Source organism: Andrena cerasifolii, chromosome 9 (assembly GCF_050908995.1).
Source record: "Andrena cerasifolii isolate SP2316 chromosome 9, iyAndCera1_principal, whole genome shotgun sequence".
Lineage (NCBI taxonomy): Eukaryota > Metazoa > Arthropoda > Insecta > Hymenoptera > Andrenidae > Andrena > Andrena cerasifolii.
In genome coordinates this window covers 1,864,010-1,874,669 of record NC_135126.1, presented here as the reverse complement: position 1 = coordinate 1,874,669, position 10,660 = coordinate 1,864,010, and the positions used below count along the sequence as shown (strand labels likewise).

At 35.4% G+C, this 10,660-nt stretch overlaps 4 protein-coding genes across 7 annotated transcripts; 3 read left to right on the top strand and 1 right to left on the bottom strand.

Moving 5' to 3' along the window:
* Nucleotides 1–325: 325 nt before the first annotated feature.
* Nucleotides 326–2,239, top strand: LOC143373539 (dynein regulatory complex protein 8). 3 transcript variants are annotated; one of them, XM_076820903.1, is made up of 4 exons: nt 326–444; nt 853–1,093; nt 1,184–1,394; nt 1,987–2,239. In XM_076820903.1, the coding sequence occupies exons 1-4, from the start codon at nt 345–347 to the stop codon at nt 1,993–1,995; spliced, it is 561 nt and encodes a 186-aa protein (XP_076677018.1). In that variant the 5' UTR covers nt 326–344; the 3' UTR covers nt 1,996–2,239. The 3 variants fall into 3 exon arrangements, with proteins under 3 accessions (XP_076677018.1, XP_076677017.1, XP_076677019.1); XM_076820902.1 differs by lacking the exon at nt 1,987–2,239 and having other exon boundaries at nt 1,184–1,642; XM_076820904.1 differs by lacking the exons at nt 326–444; nt 1,987–2,239 and adding an exon at nt 451–693 and having other exon boundaries at nt 1,184–1,645.
* Nucleotides 1,678–3,745, bottom strand: LOC143373537 (delta(3,5)-Delta(2,4)-dienoyl-CoA isomerase, mitochondrial). 2 transcript variants are annotated; one of them, XM_076820899.1, is made up of 7 exons: nt 3,692–3,745; nt 3,185–3,335; nt 3,024–3,112; nt 2,814–2,941; nt 2,206–2,486; nt 2,009–2,135; nt 1,678–1,931 (listed from the first exon to the last, which is right to left on the bottom strand). In XM_076820899.1, the coding sequence occupies exons 2-7, from the start codon at nt 3,313–3,315 to the stop codon at nt 1,833–1,835; spliced, it is 855 nt and encodes a 284-aa protein (XP_076677014.1). In that variant the 5' UTR covers nt 3,316–3,335; nt 3,692–3,745; the 3' UTR covers nt 1,678–1,832. The 2 variants fall into 2 exon arrangements, with proteins under 2 accessions (XP_076677014.1, XP_076677013.1); XM_076820898.1 differs by lacking the exon at nt 3,692–3,745 and adding an exon at nt 3,453–3,596.
* Nucleotides 3,746–4,383: 638 nt separating this feature from the next.
* On the top strand, nt 4,384–6,881 carry Atpsynb (ATP synthase subunit b, mitochondrial). The gene is made up of 4 exons (XM_076820900.1): nt 4,384–4,541; nt 4,884–5,042; nt 5,127–5,479; nt 6,504–6,881. The coding sequence occupies exons 1-4, from the start codon at nt 4,514–4,516 to the stop codon at nt 6,678–6,680; spliced, it is 717 nt and encodes a 238-aa protein (XP_076677015.1). The 5' UTR covers nt 4,384–4,513; the 3' UTR covers nt 6,681–6,881.
* Nucleotides 6,882–8,619: 1,738 nt separating this feature from the next.
* LOC143373540 (uncharacterized) lies at nt 8,620–9,611 on the top strand. The gene is made up of 3 exons (XM_076820905.1): nt 8,620–8,886; nt 9,090–9,323; nt 9,450–9,611. Exons 1-3 carry the CDS (start codon nt 8,734–8,736, stop codon nt 9,588–9,590), a joined length of 528 nt encoding a protein of 175 aa, XP_076677020.1. The 5' UTR covers nt 8,620–8,733; the 3' UTR covers nt 9,591–9,611.
* Nucleotides 9,612–10,660: the final 1,049 nt, after the last annotated feature.

Here is a 10,660-nt window from a genome sequence, read left to right as displayed (position 1 = left end):
TCTTTGTACTTCGCGCTGAGTGCACATCGGATCATGGAAACGATGATTTTTAAATATTTTTCTCGAATGTCTTGTAAAAACTCTGAAGTGTGCATATATAAACTAATGTGAACGATGTAGGTACATCATATGTATATCAGAATGAATTTTGTATAAATCCAAAGTCTATTATCGATTCATTAACTCGCTAAATTCATAAGTTATATTCTATTACGGAAACATACGTGACATTAATTTAAAAGAATAAACCTCTGCAAAGACTGAAATATCTTAAGTTCCCTGCGGATCTGTAAAGAAACCCGTCGTATTATAAACGGAAGCATAAGTTTAAAAATTACCTCACAATGCGTTCTTCACTATCCGAATCAAATAAGACAGCAAGCCGAGTATCTATCAGGCAAAGCATTGCTGTGAGACGACATACCAGACGCGAAACTATGCGGAGTATGTATTAATAAATTATGTATATGTACAAAATATTGCGTGCTTTCAATGTTACGTTACACGAGTAAGGAATTGCGTTATTGTAACAAATAATAAATTTTATACATACATATCGAGGTATGTAAATTTTTACATAGATACTATATTGATCAAACAATATCAAGCCGGATATAATCAGTCAGTTAGTATAAATGTAATGTAGCTTCTACTGATCTATTGCTGTGTATAATTCTAAAAGAGAAACAAAGAGTAAGTGACATTTTCAAATATGTAAGGTAATTTACCGGTCCGCAACATTATTCAGTTTCTTTTATATCTATAATCTATTTCGTGCTGTCTTCACTTGTAAATGTTTTGTAATGTTAAATTATGCATCGTACGTGTATACTTATGTCTCTTTTTCTACAGTGTCCAGTGTCGAACCATCATTGCTACAGAAAAGGCTTTGCGAGGCGTTCGATGTGTTTGATAGTGCAAAAATCAATGAAATAGATGTTAGAGATTTAGGAACTATTATTAGAGCATTAGGGTGTGTTGTTACTGAGGCAGAATTGCAAGAGATACAGGTTGAAGTAGAAGATGTGGCAAACAACTGTGTGCCATTAAACAGATTCTTAGAATACATGTGCAAAGCTATTAACGAACGAAAGTTAGTTGATTGCAGTGTTTGAATTTAGTAAAGATAGTAAATAAAGTATGTCTTTCTTTCTACATTTTCGATTTAAAATTCCTGATTTAGATTTAAACCAGCCGACCCGGAAGACTTGTTAAAAGCATTCCAATTATTAGATCCTGAAAATCAAGGATTTATTATGCGTGACGATCTAGAAAAAGCAATGATGGAACTTGGGGAACCATTTTCGAAAGAAGAAATAGCCGATATGATGGCCATTGCATGCGACCCGGAAACAAAAAGAATCAATTATGAACATTATATTAATTTGCTAATTGTATGTATAATTCCTCTATGCACGATCGCGTTAACTTCCTTTTACAGAAGCTACTAGTATTAAAGCCAGTAGATTACTCACAGAACACTTAACTACCACTTCTAGCCGAAAATACCTGAGGAACGTAATGTATACTCTATTGTGGATGCAATGGATGCTGCCGAATTAGAAGCTATGCCTAAAAAACGTAGATTGGAGAGCCTCCTTCTTACCTTCCAAATGGCAACATGAAACACACTTTCACAATCATTTCTAGTAGCATTCTTTGGTTAAGAAAATTCAATTAGCGAAAAAGATTTGTTAGTATTGAAAGATTCTTAGAAATATTTAAAACCCCTTTACATTATAAACTTTTTTAAACAACTAACGTACTTTATATAATGTATAAAAATATTTCTATAAAAATAATCGTTCTTAAATATACATTTCGTAATGTATTTATAACTTGGAAAACACTGGTGGATCGGATTTAGTAACTAGTGACATGGCAGCATTTATGAAGTCCTCGCTTTGTAGCATAGTTTGATTATGCATTGCCTGTAATTAAAAGAAATGTGTTTATATGTACATAACAATAATTTTATTATTATAGGTGGAATAATACTGCAGCTTACAATATGATCAAGACCGTCCTGGACAGAATGATCCCTCGAGTAATTTAAACTTAATTTTGAGCCTTGTATCGCAACTGGACTTTTCCTTGCTATCTCTTCCGCAAGTTCCATCGAGCATTTTAATAAGCTGAAAGAAGTGAAATGTATTTCCAATTCAAACATTACTCAAAACATAGAAATGAAGTAGTAATGTTCACCTTTCTTGGTCATCAAATAAACGACTAACGAAACCATGTTGCAATGCCTCAGCGGCTGTAAATTTCCTGGCGGTATATACAAGTTCTCTAACTAAACTGTCGGAACCTATAACTTTTGGGAATCTTTGCAATGCACCCACGTCAGCAGCCATGCCCAGATCAACTTCTTTTATTTGAAACCACGCACCTGAAGAGCAATAACGAATGTCAACTGCGGATATCATATCTATACCACCTCCAATACACGCGCCATGTACAGCTGCGATCACAGGTTTCGGGCACTGAAAAATAATTTTATAAGAAGCATGTAATAAAATAGTTAAATGATAAATAACCGCAGACAGAAAAAGTATAAGGTAAACATTTAGAAGTTTTCCATCCTCACCGGTTTCAATGATTTTTGGATATGTTATCAAGATCAAGATTCTGAATAACTTTTTCCTACACATGTTACCGTGGCTCGACCTTCGTTTCCGAGATATTCGCGAAGAACTTCTTTTGACTTATTTCGACGCAACGCATTCCACTCATTGGATTTCATCAAAATCATTGAAATCGATGAGGATGGAAAACTTCTAAATAATTACCAACTATAATTAGTGATCAACCTTTTCTATGGCTGTGAAGCTGTTCTGATAATCCTTTATCATCAAATGCAGAATCTTGCACCTCCGTGCGACATCTTCACTTTCTGCTAGTTGCTGTGCTAGTTTCATTATGTCCTGAACATCAATACCTACGAGATAAATTTCGCATTGTTAGACAGATGTATTTATATTAAATAAGATACTCACAAAATAGAGAATAATTCAATATACCTGCGCAGAATGCTTTACCAGCACCTGAGAGAATTATTACTCTGCAGTCAGGTTCTACTGCTAATTCATTGAAGCAATTCTCAAATTCTCTGTGCAATCATTGAATAAACAATATCAAATTTAAAACACGCTATTGATTGGGGTTTAACGTATATACATACTTCCACATAATACCATTCAGAGAATTAAGTTTCTCGGGTCTATTTAAATGTACCACGTAGACGAACTGTTTTGGCGATGATACTGCTAGCGTTTTATATTTTTCAGAAATCTGTCCATTAGCGTAATTCATTTTAGAATTATGTTGTATTTCTAGGCAAAAATAAGGATTTTATTAACCCTCTTTGCTGACTTCAAAATCTATATTACAGTATAACGTGCATATTGATTTTTCGCAAATATATCGATGTGTTCTACAAAATTTCTTACGTGTTCTTAATGTGTTCGATAACAAATGACGTCTTAATATATTTAAAGCCATGCTGATAGAACAATACGGTATGAAATGAAATTAACAATTATTTCCGTTTTTAAGCTCGTCATGTATATGTATATAGATAACATAAGATATATGAATTTAACAACGGCTGTTAAAACTTCTATCTTATCGTTTAGTAAAGATACTATGACCTCAATACATTGATACAATATTGATTATTTTATTGTACCTTTTTTCTAATTAAGCTAATGTGTTTTTCTCATTGCAACAAGAGTCTTATTTAATTATGTTGCGAGTTGCGATCCTCGCCCTAGCGGCATTTAGCGCAAGCTCTTAAAGCGCGAAGTTCGAACAGAAAAAAGTTATGAATGAAGTTTATTACATTAGAAATTTGTCTTCGCCTCCTTCCTTATCGCTCGGAAAACAATGTATTACAATGAAAACAGGCCTACATACAATGCAGTAGCGGCTACTACATTGCACATAAATACCTGTTTTAGGCCACAGGCTACTAGCCATTATCGAATTTTCCAGGTTTTTGATTTTTTACGACATCTTTGGGCGCCGAGGAAACTTCATGCCGAATCTGAACCTTGTAGGTCATCGGGAAATACGAAAAAAACCCTTTGGAAAGATTTTGCTAACAAACGAACATCCACCGTAAGCGTCTTATTATATAGGGTAATTTAATCTAGTTCAGTTCAATAAGCTTTATTTGGTTCAAAGTTATTCGTTACAAGTCGTTTCGTTCAATTAACTTCACACGTTTCGCGAGCACAGCTCATCAGGGCTCCACAGACACCGGACCACAGAAATTCCCTCAAACCATCAGAATTCCCAGCCGGCCCCGCAGCAATTATTCATATACATCGCCATCTCGCGAGAACTTAAACTTTAAACGATCCAAGTGAAGTTGGTCACTAGTAGTTCACGTTCCATCTAGTATCACTACTATCTACTAAGTATTGTACGGAGAATCTTCGTGCAGCCGACTTCAAGCGTTCTCGTGCACTCTAGCGAGATCGAACTGCAAGGTGCTCCCAGAGGCAAGATGTTGTCGAGATTAGCTTTTCGTAATGGTGAGTTAGAATTCTCACCGTAACAAATATCAATTACTTTATCAAAAAGTTCGTGTATCGGTACGAGACTTTTTTACGATATGCCGTAGCTGTCATTGTCAAATACATGTCGATTACTTTACTGCCATTATGTAATAATATAAGGCTACTTTTACGATATTTTGCTGAATAAATGTGATCATTCAACACTTTCTTTGTATAACGTACAATTAAAATTAAGAAGAATAAAAAATTCCGAGTTACGAATACTCGCAATTATTGGATTTTCTGACAGTATAAGAAATTTCTGAATTTTATGGAGATTTCGAAAAACTTCTCTGTCCTCATACTTTCCTTCCGTAGCTCAAGCATTGTCTATAGCCGCTCGTGGCATTCAGACTACAGCACCAGTACTGTCTGATGTGCCGCGTCCAAAACGTCTCATCGATCCTAGTCCAGTCAGGCATGGATTCATTCCAGAAGAATGGTTCACAATATTTTACCCTAAAACCGGTGCATCAGGTAAGTCGATAATATAGTTACCTATTTTTTATATTTGGATACTTGAAAATGTTACCTAATATAAGAATTTCATTTTGTGTCCAGGTCCATATGTGTTCGTAGCTACCCTGTCGACGTATTTAGTATCCAAGGAGATCTACGTTTTAGAACACGAATATTACAATGCACTTTCTTTGATCACGATTTGCGTCTTCGCTGTAAAGAAATTTGGACCCAATTTTGCGAAATTCTTAGATAAAAAGGTAGACGAAGAAGAGGAACAGCTTAACAGCGGAAGAGTGGAGGCAGTACAAGCCCATGAGAATGCTATCAAAGAGATGGAAACAGAGAAATGGCGTCTCGACGGGCAAAGCATGATCTTCGATATCAGGAAACAAACTGTTTTAATGCAGTTAGAAGCTGTCTACAGGGAACGCGCGATGCAAGTTTACACCGAGGTGATGTACTTGTATTTATATTTAACTTGTCTGCTGTGTAACTAGACATTCACTACACGTGCAGCAACGAAAATGCACCGCTTGTCTAAACTTGCAAAAGTGATAACATCTACGTGTTAGCGATGTTTTTTATAATTTTGTTTTTACAGTTATGACGGAGATGGTGCATAGTTCCTAATTCTACAAAGTTATAGTATAAGACACGTGCCTCGTACCTAGTAAGACTTCAAGTTATGTACTTGGAGATAAATTTTCAGCTCGAAATTTTCGAATTACTTGAATATATTTGAGTAGATCTCCAACCTTTGAGTTACTCGTAAATATTCGAATTACTCGAGTTACTCGAACATTTATTTATTTATTATCAAATATTAGTTTAACTGTAAGGAAGAAATATGAGGCAGTGAGAGCAACAACGGACTAACCCACACTGAAAAAATTTTTTTTCCTACTTTATATGATTAGTAGAGCCTATTGGAATACATTATTACTACTAATTCAATTTTGAACAAAATGTGGGTTAGTCCGTTGTTGCTCTCACTGCCTCATATATAAGACGCTAGTAACTCAAACTAATTCGAGTAATTCGAATATTTACGAGTAACTCACAAGTTGGAGATCTGTTCGAATATATTCGAGTAAGTCGAAAATTTTCGAGCTGAAAATTTATATCCAAGTAATTCGAAGTCTTACGGGGGCTCGAATACTCGAGCCGTTTGAGTTTCTCAAGTAGCTTGCGTTTTTTTCGAATAGTTCGTCGATGTTGAGCCGCTCGGAAAATTCAAACGCTCGACTCGACTCGATCGACCGACCGTTATTCGACTTAAAATCCGAGTACTCGCACACCTCTCCTTGTACCACACTATCGCTAAGATAACTGTGGAAAATTACATACGGGACATGCGATTCCCAAACCACACCCACGGTGGTGCATTAAATTTCACTTTCCCCGCAAGCGTGTTGTACAAAATTTTTAGACTTTACACTCTTAACAATATCCATCAGCAATATATTTTATTCGCAGGTCAAGAAGAGGCTCGACTACCATTCTCAACTAGAGTCTGTGGAGCGCAGAATTGCTCAGAAACACATGGTGCAGTGGATTATAACCAATGTACTGAAATCTATTACTCCAGAGCAAGAAAAAGCTAATTTGCAGCAGTGTATTAAAGATCTTGAGGGGCTTGCTGTGAAGGCTTAAAACTTTGGGATGGACGACATAGAAATACAGTCGCCGAGTCTGGGCTAGTTCATTGTAAAAAGTGATGGGAATACTGTGCGAATTGCAGTATACTCGAGGACATTGAATAGCCATTGTTATTAAACTATTTATCAGTGCATTATATCTTGTACAATCGTATTACTTGAAGATAAATAAATGTCTTTAAGACATAACATTGTATGTGTCGAGCACCATCTTCATTTTATTAAAAATATTTATTACTGGCGTAATATAGATGTAATGGGTTTCTTCATTTTCGAAAGATTGCTTTTAAAACATGAATGTTTAATATATATTTTTATATGTATACGTATATTCAATGCTTCTCAGATTTACTTCGAGAACATACTTTTATTTCAGGCGTTTCTAGATTTTATTTAGTTTAATTTTCAATTTTATGTTAATGTTTCTGAAATTAATTAAGCGTGATGCGAATTAGTTCTCATGCTTTTCATTTAAAATCAAATTAATTTCTGATTTTACACCTACTGCTGTACGTATTATACAATTAACTGCAAGACGAGGTAAGGGATTTAAAGGTGTAGACACAACGTTTACATAATGCAGATTTTTATAGCGAATTCGGTAACCCGCACTGACTTTGCACTGGTTCCAAAAAATGACTTGGATTGGTTAATTCTTATGCAGCTAGCTTCGTTTCTATCAGAAACAACCAATCGAAGTCATTTTCTGGCACCAGTGCAGAGTCAGTGCGAGGTACCGAATTCGCTATTAGTCACGTCTCGCAGGCTTTAGAGCCCTCGACCATTTTTGTGTCACATGCAACGTTATCGATTCAGGATGGAGTTCGATCGCAATTTTACTACCCTGATAATCAAATCTGGCAGCAGAGTCTGCCGACAGATCTGGTTGGATCTGCGTCCACATTAGCGTACAGTTCTGCCGGCATGATCGGCTGATCGGAAAATGTGTCCACCATTTTGTCCTATAGCGGAAGTTACAAATCGGCGGGCACATTTTAAAAGAATCCTGCCCGCCTTAGTTCAAAGATCACACAGAATTAAATAAAGTTTGCTGCTGATCCCACTTTTCGCTCAATATTGTGGAATCCAATTGGTAGATGTTATTTGCTTGCACTCTCTATTTCCGGTTTAGGAGAGCAATGTCGTCGACCAATAGAAAACGCGGACACATTTTCCGATCACTACCTAGAGGATCACTAGTTTTGCTACGACATCAACGCTATCTAAGTTATGAAAGCCTGCTGCTTCCTAACGCTATTTCGGAAGTTCTTATCTTTCCCCTGAAGTGAACTCTCTTTGCCAAATACGAAAGTGCTGCTTTTCCAAAACAAATTTTGGACTTCGAATATTGTATTCCAAAATATAGACCCTTTCATTTCTTCTACATGAGTCTTGTAACGATTGCTCGTATAGTTAATTAGTTATTAACAGTTGTTGCACCCCACGTATGTCGAAAAAGTAGGCGTTAAAACACGGCGATAGCGCGTTATGCAAACAATACTTTGCGTCTTAACCCTGGCAATTGGGCGTGTTTTAACGCCCATTTTAGTTCATAATTTTCACCGCTATGCGCCGCTAGCATCTGTATGTCCATAAACTCATCAAATATTTACATTTCTGTTTAGGGCAATAAATAAATAATTATTTTGTTAAAAATGATTGCATAATGATTTCTGATTGTAAGACCCCAACAACAGTCCCGGGACCTCAAATTCTAAATAAATAAAGAAATAAACAAATTTATTGAATTTTGCGTATAGCACGTAAAAATATTAAATTTCAGCCACCTATATATAATTAATTTTAAGATTTTTCTTAAAAACTTCTCGGCTCCATGTACCATCCTAATATTTGTATTGCACTTCCCAAAATATCCAGAATAAATATAATTTTATATATATACAAGAACCATATTTATTTTGCTGTCTTATAATAAGATCGAACTGTGTATGGAATATATCAATCAATGGGTGAAGTCACTGATATCCTTAAAGGAATCATTATTTATTATCAGTGACAATTAAGTAAAACATAAGACAATAATAATAATGCGCAATATCGAAATAAAGGCAAAAATCGACGATCCGGAGCTTGTGATCCCTCAAATTAAGCAATTAACCAATTCCGAATGCACCATTATTAAGCAGCATGACACTTTTTTTAAAGTAACGGAGGGAAGATTGAAACTACGAAAATTCGAAGTAAAAAAGATAAATTATTTTTTATGTTTGGAATATAACAGCTGAATATTATAGCCAATTCTCAATTTCTACAATATTTTGGATTCTATTAATAATTTCTAGTATATACTGCACTATGTGTGAAAATTTAATAAGAATCACTAAACCTGACTAAACATTAGCAACATATATATATATATAATGAAATATTTTCCACTTTACAGAATGGTTCAGGAGAATTGCTTTACTACAAAAGGTCTGACACGTTGGGCCCAAAGCTTTGCGACTATGCAAAAACTGCCCTTGATGCGGATGCGTGTGTTGGAATTACAAACATTTTGACCGCATCAAATGGGTGTATAGGAATTGTTAAGAAAACTAGGCAGTTGTACATGATTGGGCAGACTCGTGTACATGTTGATAATGTTGAAGGGCTAGGAAATTTTTTAGAGTTGGAGGTTCGTAACTGTCCAAAAATTGTATCATTACATGCGCTACATAATTCTCTTTCCCCTTAAAATAAATAGAATGCTGATCATTGATATATTAATTATTGAAAAAGACTATTAATATCATTGATTTAGGTGGTTCTGACTGATAAACAGGATGTGGGAACTGGAGAAGAGATTGCCCAGGATTTAATGAATAAGTTGAACATAAAAAGTGAAGACCTGATAGCAGTTGCTTACATAGACTTACTCAATAAATTCACTGAAAAATTGTAATAGAAAGCACATTCCAAAATATATACATATCCACAGCACTATTTTCTACCCAAATCAAATCATAAACCTGTATATCCTATACAGTGGTGGGCCCGTACTTCACCTATCGTAGAAAAGTGAATTCTCTACGTGTAGAATAAGACGTAGTAAATAGCTTAACTTTATTACGTTCATGTATCTTACTGTATAAAATCATGTTGCTTGAAAAAACAACGTTGCTGAATGTGGAAAGCTATAATCTGCATGGACATATCGTATTCGTTAAATTCAGAATTGCAACAACATACTTATTGTTGGATGATGAATTCTTCCAACCATCTAAAAGTAGAACTGCATCTTTGGATTCCACACTGATTATTGACTTTTTGTAATCTGGAAATTTTCCGTTAAGTAAATTATTCGACATTGTCACAGAGGCGTATCTAGGGTGGGGCAAGTAGGGCTCGTGCCCTGGGCCCAATGCCGCGGGGTGGGGGGGGGAGGGGAGGGGGCAAAAAAGCCGAAAGAAAGTGTTTCTTGATTTTAAATTTAGTTGAATGATTAATGTTAGTAGTTTACGCTTATTATTCATGTGCTTCGCATGCCTCTTTAGAGAAGCTTCGAAAAAAACTTGCTGCACTTTTCGGCTTCACTTGCCTCCAACTTTCGTCTCTTCCGCCCTTCAGCTCCACTTTCTTTAAAAGGATTATCTAAATTCTAAATAAAATGTTTTGTGTGACGAACGCTTTTAACAAAGAAGTAGAAAAGAAAAGATGGAATTGGAACGATGGGTGCTTGCCCTAGGCACTGTTTACACTAAATACGCCACTGGTCGCACAATGCCTTTCGAGTTGGAATTTTATGAGCTGGATTCAATTTATGAACAAAGTTCCTAAAATGGTCAGATTCGATAATACTAAATGGAATGTTACATCCAAAGAAATAATCAAAGGAATAATCATGTCGATGTATGTAAAAATTCGAGTATCTTTCGCGCACCAAAGATATGAAATTGACTAAAAAATTTCAAATTATTTATAATTTTTTCATTACATTCCAATCTCTCTTTTTAAAGTAATTTAAAATATTGT